Below are 17,245 nucleotides of genomic sequence, written 5' to 3' on the forward strand. Positions count from 1 at the left end.
TTGAATAAAGGGCAAAGACTCAGACTGATGTCAAATCGAAGTTACACTCCGTTTGTCTTTTCATTTCATAAAGACGTATCTCTCGTAAAAGACAAAACGTGCTGACTGCAACAATTATTTCCGGACAATTTTGCAGCCGTTCCTGCACTGAATTATCCATCTTCAGATAGAAAGGTTTAAAGGATGGTATAGTAATGGTAGAGATGAGGATTGGGATTTGAACTTTTTGTGAGATGCCAATTAAAAAAAAAACACTTCTATAGAATATCGTAGAGCATGCCATTCTAAGACGACTTCAAAGTTTATTTTCTGTAAATCGGTTTTGGAATGGCCGAGATATTAAAAAACAGAGAAAAGCAAAGTGGTCCTTATGAAGGTTGCTGTTCGTTATTCCGGAAGTTCGTTAATCCGAAGGGTCGTTAGTCCGAAACACACAAATTCCCTATACCTATACAGGCTCGTTAATCCGAAAATGAAAAAGGGTTCGTTAATTCGAACATTTGTGGCGTTATTCCGAAGGTTCGTTAGTTCGAAGATTTGTTAATCCGAAAATGAAACTCGGAATAATGAACCTTCGGAACAACAAATCTTCTGACTAAAGAGCCTTCGGAATAACGAGCTGTAACCCTCATGAAAGGTGGGTCCCACCCTTTAGTCAGATTGCTCTGTTTTGGATAACTCAGTCATTTCACAACATATTTTCATCATATAAACGCTGAATTCCTTTTGAAATTACATGCTCTTTCATATTTTAGAGGATGTTACTTATTATCTCACCGAAAATGACAGAAACCTGAAGTAATATAGGTCTCAACAAAACTATGCGATCCCTTTAAGCTCACTGATGTTAAACAATACATGTATCTGAAATTCCAGATGTAGATCCTAAAAATGAATCGCGGGTGAGTGAAATGTATAAGTGACGCGTGATTGATATTGTATATTTTGCAAACCAGCAGAAAAATCTCCATTTGTGATCCTCGTTGCATCATTTCACAGGGTGCTCAAAATGTCCGATTTCTACAGGAAAACGAGCTTATTTCATAATTGAGGTGAAGAGATGCCGCATAGTATAGTACTCGACAAAGTGCATCGTTAAACCCTCCCTGATGCCATATAACTTTGCACTTGTAGGAAAGCAAAGAAAGCGTGTGAACTGCACTGTACTATTTTAATAATCATTACAAGACTGGAAAAAAGTGTCTGTTTTGAGTAAAATCGAGGAGACGAGATCTCACGACTCGTCTTCTCGCCTTCTTAATTGGTCCCCAGAAGTAGAAAACTCCCCCCCCCCCAGATTTCTGATACCGCCTTAAGCCTTAACTCTCTGAACCCCAAAAGTTGAGATGACGAGTTTTAGTATCTCGCTTTCTCTCGGATATTTTAGACAGGGCTGGATTTAACTTTTTGGTATAAGGGGGGGGGGGGTGTCCAATTACCATTTTCTCACCAAAACGGCTACCAAGTAAAAAAAAAAAAGTTTTCGCATTTTTGCTGCCACTTCTCTTCAAAAATCGGCCGCGTTTTTCTATGTAAATCTGTCATTTTCACTTGGTAGCCCAAGGGGTTGTTTACATTCTTAACCCCCCCCCCCCTCCTCCACCACTCTTTTTTTTTATCATGCGTCGTCTTCTCGGTGGAACTTTAAAGCTTCTATATACAAATAATATCGCTATACATTGGACGTGCGCAGTATAAATTACCTTTTCATTCTTGAGTTATCATTTGAATCATAATGGGAATTAGCATCGCGACAAAAAAATCGCGAGAACTGACATATATATATTTGGAATTATATACAAAGGATTTTTTTCTGTATCTCATCACCAAAATTAATGTTTTTATAGTAAAAAACGTTTAATTCTTATGTAAAATTGTGCTGATCTTTTAATGGTTGAAAAAGAACCGGAATATCAAACTGTATTTTATCTTTAAAAAATCAGGCAATTATTTCTGCGCTGGTCCAAACTTCCATTAACTCTCGTTTTGTTACAGTCCTCTACTTCTAGATAATTTGACACCACGTACATGGCGCATAATCAGTTTCTCTCACTCTCTTTTTTATTCTTCCTTCTCTCTTACTGCGTGACAGCGACTTATAGGGTTTTGTCCAAGGTATTTGTTTCGGGCTAGATCGGTTTCATGTCTTAGTTTGTTTCGTAATTCCGGTTTTTTTTTATGTAACCGTCATTCGTGTGATTTAATTGTTGTATTACGTTTATGGTTAATGCACCCTTTAACTAACGCAGTTACTTTTTAGTGTGTTTCCTTTCAATATTTCGCGAACTTGTACTGGTTTTTTTTTATACATTGTGATGAAATTTCTGCGTTCAAATTCTGTATAATATTTATGTTTCTGCTGGTAATGGACAAAGTGAATGAATATATGGATGGATTAATATTTTTTTTTTCAAACGACAGACCTTCACACCTGCATGGAGGAATATATTTTCACTTAAAAAATGTAATCACAGTCGAATTTTCATTTCTTCTTTTGTTGACTTTCTTGTCGTTACAGGGAACCTGTGGAACGATCCTCGTCAGATTCTTCTGCGCTCCTCCTTTAACCAACAACATAGTATTTGAATAATTGACGACGATTATCATAGATAAATCATATTTGTGCTTATGGAATTCAGTTTCAAAAGCATTAAAATAAGCGAATATCATATACGGCCACCGGATTTGGATAGCTTAAACACGAGTTCAATCACGCTCATAGCACTTTCGTTTTCCTCGCCTTGGAGTGGATGCAAATTCAAGGAAAGGTAAGTGCAAACGAAAATGCCCCACCCTCCCCTTTTTGTCAAAATTCGGAGATGTTTCAAAAAAGATGTTTCAAAGATTTCGTCACATCAGTATAATATCCCGTTCATCTACATACTGATACGCTCCTTTTTTTCAAGAAGTAAAGTGAGTAGCTAGAAGGGATGTTTACATAGATGGCAAGATATGATTTTACACTGGTTTGTCTAATTTCATCAGTGTTGCTGAGAAGTCCTTATACTTAATTACGTGGATGTATACCCAAACATTATTGTATGGAATACTATGCGTGTATACCTGTATATTTAATTGTGCTCTTGTGATAAATCATCGAGCACCATTTATTATAACAATATCTTTGATATTTGGCACACAATTTTCGTGATTAAATGTATGAAAGAGGAAGCAAATTTCAGTTACACTTGATCAATACCGCCTATAAAACCAGTGCACGCATTAATAATGGGCTCAGAATCAGATCAGAAAACAAAAACAAAAACGTTGTCCTAGGAAGAAGCTGTCATGGCTCATTAGATAAAATGAAAACATACTATTGTATAAGCTGTTAATTTTCGCGAATTTCTGTTTTACCGTGAATTTAACAACAAGCGAAAGTGTCGCCACGCGCCAGAGTTAAAGTGCACTTTAGGGTTGTGTCGGTGTCAATTCGCGAAAACGACGACTTGCGGAAATGTCCGTGACTTCTTTCTTCGCGAAAAAAAAAAAAATTGTACGCGAAAATAACAGCTTATACAGTATCAATCAGCTCATTATTCTTATACAAGATGTCTGGAAAAGAACAAGGATGGTTGTCAGCTTTAACAGGGGTGTGAAAGACCACTACATGTGCATCCAGTCAGGCTGTGCACACTCTTTGACTGGATTTCAGCAATTCAACATGTGAGGGCGTCTATCTACCAAAAAGAATGTGATGCCACACCTGCCAAAGAGATTCCTCATACTGCCCATAACCTCTTTGGACACCGCAAAGAGCGCTTTCAACTTGCTATTTTAAAATAAACGTTCAGCGTTCAAAGACTTTAAAGTATCAAACTCGAACATGGTGTTGTTTCAGAATTATGCCTCACTATATATATATGTATTCATTCATCCGGAACAATCTCTTTCTTGTTATAGTTAGTTACTTAGTTAGTTGTTGATTAGTTAGTTAGTGAGTTAGGTAGTTAGTTAGGTAGTTAGTTAGTTAGTTAGTTTTACTAACTTTCTTTGTTTGTTCGTTCGTTCGTTTGTGTCATTTTCCATCTGACAAGATGGCTGGATAGTCCATATTCAGTTGCACCAGCTGGTCTTCAATGGGGTCCAGTTAGACGTGAGGCGGGACCACTTCACTGGATTATGCACCGTGCTTTCTTGCGATGAATGAATGAAGCGGGATCTTTTCACGTGCATGGGTTGTGACTCTCTCACATACGGGACCTCAATTTCATGACCTATCCGAGTGTTTTGCCTCTTACTATAGGGGACTGGATGATTACACACAACACTGATCCTGCAGTTAGACCATGGAGCTACTAACTAGCTCCATGGTTAGACTCAGGAATCGAACCCGGGTCGATCCTTTGGATCTGGGGGTGTTTCATCAATTTAGTCAGCGCTGACAAGTTGTCAGTCTCTGACAATCACCATGGTAGTATAACAATCAGTGACCAGAGCATCTCAGCCAATCAAAACCAAGGAGTTTGCGGAAATTGTCAGAGACTGACAACTTGTCAGCGCTGACTAAATTGATGAAACACCTCCCAGGTGGCAGACGCCCTGTATACCGACTGAACCCAATCAACTCCCTTATGCATATTTTTAGTCATATCATTTTTACAGCAATTCTTCAGAGATACAGAATGTACAGTACAATTTTTATAAACAACTACTTGTATTTATAGCATGAATTAAAAAAAACTATGCAAAACACAAAAATGTGCCGTCAAACTATAGAAATATCACAAATGCAAAAAACAGCAAACAAACAAATAAACAAACAAACAAGAGCCAATAAATATTTTTCATCATCTTTATTTCTCACTTCTTTCATAAAACCGAAGCACAATTTCTGTTGGGAACATAATACAGATTAAAATTGCACACTTTTGTAGGGAAAAAGAAATCTTGAACAACATACATAAAACTGTATGAAAAGCACCAATTCGAGGTGTTGTGTACTTTATGAAAATATATACTTAGAGACGGTAATAGTGAATCGATTATCTTTTTAAATGATAGCATTGATTAATTCGTATGACTTTTTTCATTGATTCGAAATGCTAAATTTTGACAATATAAGTCATACTACTATTATCGTCGTGCATAATCATCTATTTTTTTATTTTTTTTTTACAAATACATGTATAGCTTTTGGTGAAGCTTATGTTTTTGAACGTTAAAAAACATACCCCCATCACTGGGGGTCAGCCTGCATGTACCTATAACGCAATCCCTCCATTTCTGCAGCTTGTAGCCTTCAACATTTCAGACCCCGTGCCCGGACGTATAGGTTTGTTACTGTGGAGAACAGCGAAGGAATTCATGGGATGAACCTCAGCTATACAAGGCTACTTCAGTTAGACAGGACGTAGATATCTTATGTCAAATGTAGACACTTACATACTAATGACATTCTGCATCCAATATTACCCAATATAACGAATCAATAGATCAATAAATGAATCAATCAATCAATAAATGAATCAGTAAATCAATAAATGAATCAATAAATCAATGTGGTAATAATGAACCAATAAAACCCTTTATAGTGACCGAGCATTCTCCTCCAGTGCCCCCACCCTTTGGAATTAACTCCCTAAGGCCTCTTCATATTCAGAATGCCTCATCTATTAAGTCATTTAAAATCCTTCTTAAAACTCAATACTCATCTGTCTAATCAGTTGTGATTTTTTTTTCTTTTTCTGGAGACGCACACACACAGTCAGTTATTAATCATTGTATCGTAATGTCTCACATGTACTTTTTTCTTCTTTTGTGATTGTAATTTTGGTTTTGCATTGTCCTAATGTAATTTTTAGTCTTTTTGTGCGCTTAGAAACACCCGTATTAAGTGCCATAAATGTAATTATTATCATTATTGTTATTATATAAAGCAGTATAGGCGAAATGAAGGTTCTCGGTGGTGTCTGCCTCCAAGACGCATTTATACGTGATGTGCCAGGACTTGCACACTAAACTTGTCCTCCTCTTTGAAAGCGCAGAGCAAAGAGAAATTCATTTGACCACGTTGCAGCGTCTACTTTTTAAAGACATTTCGTTCGATGAGGATTCTTACAACAAAAAACATCAACAAGTGTGCTACCTCAGTTTCCGAAATGATTATATTTCGGGACAAAAAGAGAAATGGCGTATACATTATGTAAGGGTTATGATTATATGTTATTCCGAAGGTTCGTTCACCCCAAAATGAAATAAGTTTCGCTATTCCGAAACACGCAAATTCCATATTATACCTAGATGTTCGCTAATCTGAAAATGTAAAAGGGTTCGTCAATCCGAACATTTTATGGCGTTATATTCCGTAGCTTCGTTAATCCGAAAATGAAATTATGTTTGTTATTCCAGAGGATCGTTAATCCAAAAATGAAAGAACGGTAGGTACTAACGAACCATCGGAAGATAAATTATCATTCTCAGGGTAACGAACCTTTGGGATAGGACTGATAAAATTTATTTCATTTTCATGTCAACGAACATCCTGAATAACGAACCTTCGAAATAACGACCTTATTTCACTTTCGGATTAACGTTAACGTCGGATTAACGAACTGTAACCCATCTTTACAAGCAATCTTCTTATCGGATGAAAGTTTCGTATCCATAGTACTCACCATTATTTATGATTTTAAACGATGTAGTGTATTGCAAATCAATATTGTCTTCTCTTTCATTTGTAGACATCTTCTCTTTAAAGGAGACCTCCGGGTGATTTTCAGATTTTGACATTTGAACAACTATATTTGCTTATACCGAGGACAGAGTTTCAGAATTGATAATAATTGGGATGAAGAATAAGAATATTTTCGAAAGCTTTAACAAATTGCAATGAACAAGGATGATGTCATGACAGGGTCACCATTGAAATGCATTAGCATGCAAATAATAAATGTTTAGAGTGCAATGGACAGAATATTTCATGAGGTGAAAGATATAATGATCCATTCAACGAGGCACAGCCGAGTTGAATGGATCAAACTTCTCATCTTTCCCCGAATTAAATATTCTGTCCATTGCACGAATGAAAAACATATTATAACGCCTAAAATAGATCCTTGTCGTTTTGATATTTTAGTAATTTAGAAACAAGAGAGAATCTGAAATCGCGAGTCAGAGTTTGATAGATTTGATAGATACTTTATTTTCTGCAAATCAATATAGGCTACATAAGTTACATGATCGTGAAGATGCAGGCAATATAAATTCAACGCAGAGTCGTTTGACTTGCATAAACCACGATATATATAAGTACATAATCATGAACATGTAGGAAATAATTATACAAAATGAATTCAACACAGTCTTTTGACTTGCATAAACAACGATATGAAAGAAAATTAATGATATAATATACAGTATGCATGTCTATGCAGCAGTGATAAGAATAACATTTATAGTTAAGAAACGATTATGCAGAGGGCCGCCATTATAAGCATTGATTGAAAAGATGGCCGGCCCGAGGAAAAGATAGGGACGTACTAAATTCGTAACAATACAAATTCTGCTGCGAAGATAGCAGGGGAAAATAAACTCTGGTGTGTGATGGTGATGGTGGTGAATGTGCGTGCAGGTGCTTGAAGGTGCACAAGGGCAGATAGGCTGGAATTTAGAACAATAGAATTGGTTTGCTGGAAGAGGGGACGATATGCGCTGTTGCTATCGGGAGACCAACAGTAGTCATATAAATTATTTGTTTTTAGTTCGTATTTGAAGTATATACTGTAATAAAATGTGCTTCTTTAAGTTTGCTTTGAATGAAAACAAGGAGGCACACTGTTTCAACTCTTCAGGAAGAGTGTTCCATGTATCCGGACCTTGATGTCTAATCGATTTTTGAGCAAGTAAAAGCTTCGGATTACTTAAATGAAAATCATGGGAACGACGGGTAGGGTATGAGTGAATATGGTCATTGGTTACTAAGGTATTATGAAAAAATGGTAATGAATTTCGAGTGTGTTTGTACATAAATATTGCAGTTAGATATATATCATGGGCCTTCAAAGTTTTTAGGCGATAAAATATGGGATCAGTGTGAGCCAAAAAATTTGAATGTGTGCATATACGAAGAGCCTTTTTCTGGAGAAGAAGTGAATCGTGTTCAATTTAGTTTTACTACAGTTGCCCCATACGATATTGCAGTACATTACATATGGTAGAAATAAAGTGTTATATAACAAAATTAAAGTTTGATCATTAATTAAGTATTTTATTCTTCTTAAAACACTAGTTGCTTTAGATATTGCTGTTGTAATATTCTGAACATGCATGAGTATTCCAAGTTAGATTGCTCACTTAGTGCTTTACGCTAGCACGCTGTCGCATCAGGGAGGTGGTCGCATAATGTTATATCACACACTGCAAACGCAAGCGTTTTACATGCGTAGTATGACATGTCGGGCTCTCACCGAGTGTGCAATGGAGTAAATTGCATGGATCCAAAATTGCACAGAATTGATGATGACGTCATAGTGAAATGGGCCGAATGATCAATGTCAAACGACCAATCAAATGACAAGGATCTTTTCAGGCGTTATATAATTGGGGCTCAAGGAAGCAGAACAAAAGAAGAAGACATGCATGGATTATACACAGGTGAACTCGCAAGCAAGAGGTATTGTAATGGAATTACACTGCTACATTTCTGAAATATATGAGCCTCCTATGTCATCATCCTTGTTCAGTGTAATTTGTTTAATGGTTTTTTTTTCAAAGTATTGTTTTTTTCTGCTCAAGAACCACAATAAATTCCACAAATCTGAATCTCTTGAGTTGGTCTCGAATGCCCCTTTAATGAAGATCACCTCCGTAAATCAAAGAGAAACGCTCTTCATTGTTAGCATCTTCAAACGTTTGTAGCTATAGTTTATTTTTGTGTCGATGTTTTTAGATACTTTGCTTCACTGAAAGTTTCAAGGCACGAGTTGTAATATCGCATCAAGTCTTTTCTTCGTCAATTCGAAACGTGAACAATACGGGGAACAGATTTTGTAGGCCGTCAGTCGGACAGTCTAAAGGAAGACATTTATAATACAGCACGAGATGACCATATTATCCACCTCATAAGAGAGAGAAAGAAAATGACTCAAATTCAAATTCAGATTCAAATTCACATTCACATTCAAATTATTTTATTTCCATAAAAAGTAATCCAAAGTAATATACATAACGCTTACACCACGAGTAAAGAATATTTTAGGGAATTTTAATTCACATAAGTGACAACAAAACATGGATACAATAGTAATATCAACTTTGTATTTCGATAAATAAACAAGTAAGCAAATACAATTGTATTTTTAACTCCATATGGAAAAGAGGAATTTACAAGAGAATCATAAAGCTTGTAATGTTTGTGGATTACTCTGGGGGATGAGGGTATCTCAAGATCTGTCAAGGACCCATGTATGAAAAGTTTGTACAGTGTATCATGACGTCAGGCAGACAAAACGGACAGAAAGAAAGAATTATGACAAGGACAAGAACAAAATAAAGAACGGAACAGACAGGAGAACGAACTAAAGATAGGCGTAACAAAGAAAGACAGGGAAACAGAAACGAGTGGTCTACAGTTAGTCGCCATGGCATGAATAGAAAAACTCATCAAGTTTTTCATCAATTTCATATGAGCTCCCTCGTGGAGACGTAATGAGCTCCTTTGTGGAGACAATATGAGCTCCCTTGTGGAGACGTTATGAGCTCCCTCGTGGAGACTTGGTATATTTAATATCCTTGTTTATATATCTCTATAAAATTTATAATGTTTGTTTCATGTTAAGTGCTGTCTTGGGCAAATTATTTGTATAGGGCCCCATTTTTTTCTCTCTTTTTTCTTTCTTTAAATGAACAACATGGATAGAAACTTGAAAAAAAAACAAATAATGAAACACAAACTTTTAGTAATAAAGAATACGTATTATTTATACATTTATTTATTCATTTATTTATTCATTCATTCATTTTTGTTAATTCATCTTTCTATATATCAGTTTATTTGTTTGTGAGGATGACAAAAAAAAATACTTTTAGTTTTGATTGAAAAGACGGAAAAGCCAGAGCATTTTTAAGAATGTTGTCGAGGCTGTTCCAGAACCTTGGGCCAGTGAAAACGAATGTGTTTTGAGCAAGATAGACGAATGACAGAAAAAAAAAACATCCCCGTATGGTTCTCATTTCGTCCCCCTCATAAAGACTCACATAAAATTAATTGTATCTTCTCAAATAGATAAGGTTGACAGTCTGCTTCGATCAAAATAAGTTTTTACGACTACAAGAGCGTTTGAGACGTTTTGAGTGCTTACTTCAAACAGGTGACAGTCCGCCGTCATGAATAATTATGTTGAACACATGCTAAATACATCCATCATTTAGGATGCATTCGGGCACAAAAAGAAACAAATGTGTATGCATAAATATGCAGTCTGATTCATTTCTTCTCAAAGACGATGTTAATGTTTCAGTTGCTCTGTTTTTCCTTTGAATGAGACGCACTTATAATATCTCTCCATATTATGGGAAGATGGCGTGGTTCCGTACCTACCTGAATTCGATCACAGAGATCTACAGGGAAAGAGTTCAGAAGGGGTGATATACCCACTTCTTAAATCAACGCTGTTCATTTTTATGACGAAATTTGTAGTGCTACATACCAGTCTTCCCTTCTAATGTTCAACGATCACAAGCACCGTATCCTGCTCACTTATCAAAACAATGGCGGATCCAGAGGGGGACGCAACCGGCGCACGTCTCCATTTATTTTTCGTTAAAAACACAGGAAATAAAAAGGGAAAAAAATGAAATGAACCCGGAAGTGGCACCAGAAATATAGTCACGCCCCTACCCCCACAATTCCTGGATCCGCCCCTGCAAAAGCATCAAGTTTGAAGTAGACGAGCGCAACCAAAAGCTTGAATCGTAAGAAGTATTAGCGTCGGAAATATTGAGCACCTATTGAGAAGTATACATTTTACTATGGGGATGCATGCTTATCTTCGTAGTCGAAGACTACTAATAGAATAGTTTATGTATTGAGAAGATTCTGTTATTGCCCCGGGTATTTTTGCCTTTCATTTTTGTTTTTGTCGAGCCCACCGGAGGTGTGGGGAGACTAAGGGATCGCCTGCGGCGTCTGTCCGTCCGTCGTCATCCGTCCGTCCGTCGTCATCCGTCCGTCCGTCGTCCGTCCGTCCGTTATCTGTCCGTAACGCTACAAAAACTTCAATAACTCTTTACTCTGGGCTTCAATTGCAATTAAACGTCGAGGAAAGAGGGCTCATACAAAGTTTCACATTTTACCATATATGAAGGTCACCTCAAGGTCAAAGCTCACAGGCAGGGGTCAACGAACTTTTAGAGCCCAATGTTAAGTGTTTATGGCGCGTTTCTATTATGGGTCATAACTTTTGATCCATAACTCCATTTGTGACTAAACTTGGATGGTATAGATGTCCCTTGAGGAGTGGATGATCACCACAAGGTCAAAGGTCACAAGCAGATGTCAACGAACTTTTAGAGCCCAATGTTAAGTTTTATGGCGTGTTTCTATTATGGGTCATAACTTTTGATCCATAACTCCATTTGCGACTTAACTTGGATGGTAGATGTCCCTTGGGGAGTGGATGATCACCACAAGGTCAAAGGTCACAAGCAGGGGTCAACGAACTTTTAGAGCCCAATGTTAAGTTTTTATGGCGTGTTTCTATTATGGGTCATAACTTCTTTGATCCATAAGTCCATTTGCGACTTAACTTGGATGGTAGATGTCCCTTGGGGAGTGGATGGTCACCACAAGGTCAAAGGTCACAGGCAGGGGTCAACGAAATTTAAGGGCCCAATGTTAAGTTTTTATGGCACGTTTCATTTTTGCCATAAATTTTTACCCTTTTATATCTCTTTTTATCTGTTCTATCTCTTTTTTTTCCTGTTATATCCCATTCGCGTAAAATTTCTTGTACGCGAATGGGCGAGACACATTATTGCACTTGCCTTGTTCTTTATTGTGGTCCTACGTTGCATCCGTGCTCCTCATCTGTTTCTTACACTCTGTTCAGAATTTGGGACCTAACACGCTTAACAAGCTCGCTTATTAGGTTCCATCATATTTCTTTAGCGTTATACATAGAGTCAAACTTACGAAGATTGACCGCTATGTTTTATATGTTTACATTGATTTACTGTGCATCCAAGCCGGATATTATGATTCACTTCATTTTATTATATTTGATGTACATTCCTTCATTGAGAAATCTGAAAATCAATTGAATTGAATTGAAGACCGTTGGGGCGCCACAGAAGACTTCGCATCCAGTTTCCTCCATCCCTCCCTCTCTGCCTCTTGCCTCTCTGCCTCTCTCAAACTTAGGCCCGTCCAGTCTCGTATGTTGCCTTCTCATCTCTTCTTAGGTCTTCCTCTTGCTCTCTTTCCTCTCTATGTGCCTTGTAAGATTGTGTGCCCATGCCATTTGAGTTTGCGTTTTCCCACGGTTGACAACAGGTCTTCATCGGCCCCCGTGTTGCAAGTGTAAGCATAAAAATACAAAAGGGTTTATACAAACTAAATGTATAGAGACCTTGAAATTCTTTTAAAAATAAAAAAGAACTAGAAAAATCCATCCCTGGCTAAACTCAACAACTTTTATTTGGATGTGATTGAAAAACGATGTGTGATGGAAAGTTACGCCAACTGTCACCTATATATACGGAATCATTGAAATCCGCACTGAAAACGTATTTTGTTCTTGTGACATTTAGGATTGCGTAAATGCAATCCAAAATATTTAAATATATATATATCAGGTGTGTGTGTATTGCTTGTTATTTCATCTGTGTTGCCATGTTTCGTATGTTGTTGTTTTTAAGAAAGAACGATTCGTACACGACATTTATATATTTTCTTTTTCGAAGCGCCATGAGTACTGAAAGGTGAAACAGTTTACTGTACGCGATACAAATGACCACTATTGTTATTCATAATATGACAAAATGTTGAATTTGTTTAAAAAAGAACAACTTGATCTTATAGCATTTCTCACTCACTAAACGGCAGAGACAATTTTCATTAACAATTTACGAATTCCAAAATTTTGTAATTTAATCGAAAAAAACCCCTATAAAATGACTACAATTAAGAAATTACAGTTATATAATTTGAACACAGCAAGCTTCTCCGGAGAAATCAAATATGACATTGAAATTGGTGGGAAAACCCTTAGTGAACTGAAGCACAACTAAATTCAAATACAATGCATATAAAATACTCATATACAATAGCTTAATTATATTCCGATGATGCCGCCCCCTCATAAGTCACAAAACGTATATAATTCACAGTTTTTCCTGATATATAAATAACGCCTAAACTTGCGATACGTTAAAAAAAAATTCTGAAATGAATTTTTCCCGTTCAGATTCTAATGTCATCTCACCTCATTTAGCCCTTTCTTCCTTGTACAGTCCTACATTCACCGTGTTCAGAGTACTCACTGCGATCATCGACCTTCTCGTTGTCCTCATCCATCTCCGCATCGCCCTCCGCCGTTTTTCCACTCTTATCTGAATGTGGTTTGATAGGTCTATATTATATAATCTGTAGTGGCTTTGCAGACACGCGACTACCTAAAAATATGATTAATAATAATAATGATAATAACAATAACAAATGAATAAATACAAACATAAATAAAGATAATAAATAAATATCAATTAAATTACGACACCGCCGCGACTCTTTTTTTTTTTTGAGCTGAAGTTTTGATTGTAGTGATGTTGATTAAAACTACAATATACCGGTACACGTACTATATCACTCTAGATAATTAGCAACACTGAGGATACTTTTTTGTGCGTGGTGGATTGATTTCTGTTCTTGGCACTTTGTGATACGACATTATTTTGAGTCACAATGAAGTAGCTGTCCATACAAAGTTATATCAAGCTTGGTATGACTTTTGTAAAGTATTTGTGGAGTTTTCTACCCTTCACACTAACTATTGAGCAGAATTTGACACAAATCTTGTAAAAGATTTATGCTGATCACTTCGCATGTGAATGATAACTTTAATAGGACATGCAGGACACTGGAAATTTTACTCGCAGATGACATGCGATGTGACATGGGTTGCCTTTAATTCTATGTTGGATCTTGGATATGCGGAGGTCCTATACTGCAGGGAAATATGCAAGGTCCGAGAAATCATTTTTCAAACATACAGTACGATATATTTGGTTCTTTTTACCAAATCATACCCTGTTTTTATAAGAGAAATGACATGAAATTCTGCATATTTCTCAGAAAAAACTATTTTGATCAGTCTAATCAAGCCAATCCGAATGTGCCTTATCACTCACACACCGAATAAGAAATTTGTGCTACTAAATCACTTTTTAACTTAACTTCCTTCTTCTTTTTTTTTTTTGGCAGAGCACACGCTATATACATAAATATATCAGATAAAGTATAACTCTTAAAACACACACATACACACACACACACATACACACACACACACATACACACACACACACACACACAAATCCACTTTTGATACCTGATAGTTCCACTGTCGTTTATATGAGTAATAGCTGAGTAATGTACAATTTAGTTGAAGGTGATTTCGATATGAAAGCATGAATCAGGTTTTAAACCCATGGTTAATTTTAAAGTTAGTTTCCAGATTTTGGTCAAATTTGAACCATCTGTACAATTAGCCCCTTCCCCTTTTATTTGCGTTCATCTGCTCCGTTTTAAACTTTCAAAAAGAACCTTTTCCCACTTGCAACGTGAACGTGAATCTCTTGATTGTTTGTTTATTTGTTCATTTTCATCTGAAAAGATGGCTGGATAGCCCATTATATTCAGCTACGTTATGCTGGTCTTCCATGGGGTTCAGTTGGATGTGAGGTGGGACCACTTCACCGGGTTAAACACCCTGCTCTTTGCGATGAATGAATGAAGCGGGATTTTTTACGTGCATGCGTTGACACATTACTCTCTCATACGTGGGACCTCCATTTTATGTTCTATCCGAGGGACAGAGTGTTTTGCCTCTTGCTAGAGGGGACGGTATGCTTACACAAAACATTGCTCTGTCCAGACTCGGGCTCGAACCCGGGCCCTTAGGATCGTGAGGCAGACGCGCTACCGACTGAGCGACTGAGCCAACTCACCGCGCGATGTTCAATGCTTCCTTGGAAACGGGCATGCTCAGTATAGGATACCTGGATGCAATTCATCGAGAGCATTGTCCTGCTAGAGAATTAACGTTACCGTTGACGATGTTGGCGACAACGTAGGGGTGCAAGATCATCGGTCACATAGCGTTTATCGTGCCCAAAATCCGTCTTGGCGTTGGGCATATACACTTCCTCCACCACCTCTTCGGAGATAGAGACATAGACCATTGCATCCTGTCTCTATCGTGTCTGAGGTCAGTTATGTAATTCTGTCCTTGATAGTACTATAATTGTAGTTGGTTCTGCTGGATAAACATCTCACTGGGTTGCAATCCTACGTGCCTCTCGTAGAAGGGTATACAGGCTGGTCAGAGATCCAACGTAGTTCCGGTATAAGGGCCTATTTAGGATACAGTAGGAAGAGGTACGTAACAGTGGTCGTCTTTTGACGTACATCATGGTACATAACTATATACGTTGCTCATCCGGATGTAGACAGGAGTGGGTGACACACGGTCTGCAGGATCTGCGAAGGTCACGACCGTGTTGATCCATGTTCCTGTTAGTGACTGGTAATCTTTACAACAGTTTTTTTGGACGAATTGAAAACGTTGCAATCTCCGATCTGTGGGGTATGCTTGCTTCCATTCCTCCGATGGTGTTCTTCCTCTGTGCTTTGTATTGTGATAGCTGATCTGGTGAAGTTTTGAGTCCTGCACTTTGTTATTATATTATATATATATATATATATATATATATATATATTTGCCTCTTCCGCGTACGTGCGCATCATGCATAGCTCAAATTGCTGAGTAACAATTAACGAATTCCGAACAATATTGCAGATAAAAAATGTATTTGCTAATTAAGCTCCATACATAATCAGTGGACGGAACACGCTTCTAAACGTTTAGTGTATGTTATACTTATCTTTATGGGAAATTTTAATTCTGCGTCACTGTTTTGAAGATAATATTATCTCTTTCTCTTTCTCTCTCTCTCTCTATATATATATCATATATATACATACATGCATACACACATATAATGATAAAAATGGCTTAAATGTCAAAACAGATACGTCCATTTCAATCAGCTTGAGATGTTTGATATTTAAGCTGCCGAGAAAATAGAATTCATAGAATGTATGTTTCAACTTTTTAAAATAAATCTTGGTACGTAACGAGTGCAGTGCCATTGACAATATTTCATCACTCTCTATATATATGATGAAGACCCAACTTAAGAAAGAAATGAAAATGGCGTTTATCTGTTTTTGCATTTAAAGCTGCTATTTTAATAGCAGCACTGACGAAGCAGGCCTTACTTTGCATCTTACATAGTTTTTGCTAAATCGCTTTCTCTGAGGATCTCAGATTCAATTTGTTTCCTTACACAGCACACAGAAAACAAACGCACAATTTACAAGTTACTTTAATGGCTAAAGAAGTATTGGATCGGAAACTACATAGATTATTCACTGCGACTTACGTCTATGTCCTAGTTTTATCGTGAAATTAGGGGTGTTTATGCGTCTTTGTTTTATTTTTTTAAAATCTGAAATGTACGTTCTTTTCTAGATGTAATGTTATCGGCCTTGTAGTCCCTCTCTCGTAGAAAAACAGCATGTTCAGCCTTCCGACGGAGTGGATTTGTACATGCACTTAACATTATCAACCACATACAACTGAAAACTAGAAACAATCTTTAGTAATCCCGTACAATATCTTAGTTTGACTATTTCCCCCGTTTTATTAGTATCAGTATACGGCAAGGAAGATGTCCTACAATATGAACATTTTCATTGCATTGACAGGTTCGACAAAATGTCACAAATTAAGCTACAATCAACCTCTCTGTGTCATTTTGATTCAATACGTATACTGTATGTATACATTACTCGAGTGGGTTGCCCTCTTTTTATCCGATTGTATTGTATCTATTGTACCATTGTATTTCCGTGGGATTGCTTCCCATTCATTGTCTGAAGTGGCCCCACCAATCTGACGCACTTTTTGTATTGTTCCTAACAATGCATAAAATTCCAATTCGAAGGTGGAGTTAAATAGTTGCC

General features: G+C 37.0%; 1 protein-coding gene across 1 annotated transcript in view; it reads left to right on the top strand.

The window, feature by feature from the left end:
• Positions 1-2,356: 2,356 nt before the first annotated feature.
• The window catches only part of LOC139743775 (inhibitor of nuclear factor kappa-B kinase subunit epsilon-like), a 39,699-nt gene continuing 24,810 nt past the window's right edge, over positions 2,357-17,245 (top strand). The window contains exon 1 of the mRNA XM_071654229.1: positions 2,357-2,768. Within this exon, the coding sequence (XP_071510330.1) occupies positions 2,751-2,768 (18 nt within the window). The 5' untranslated portion in view covers positions 2,357-2,750. The remainder of the gene's footprint in view (positions 2,769-17,245) is intronic.

This window comes from Diadema antillarum, unplaced genomic scaffold, assembly GCF_040938485.1.
Source record: "Diadema antillarum isolate AM-2024a unplaced genomic scaffold, OU_Dant_1.0 seq00001105_RagTag, whole genome shotgun sequence".
Taxonomy (NCBI): domain Eukaryota; kingdom Metazoa; phylum Echinodermata; class Echinoidea; order Diadematoida; family Diadematidae; genus Diadema; species Diadema antillarum.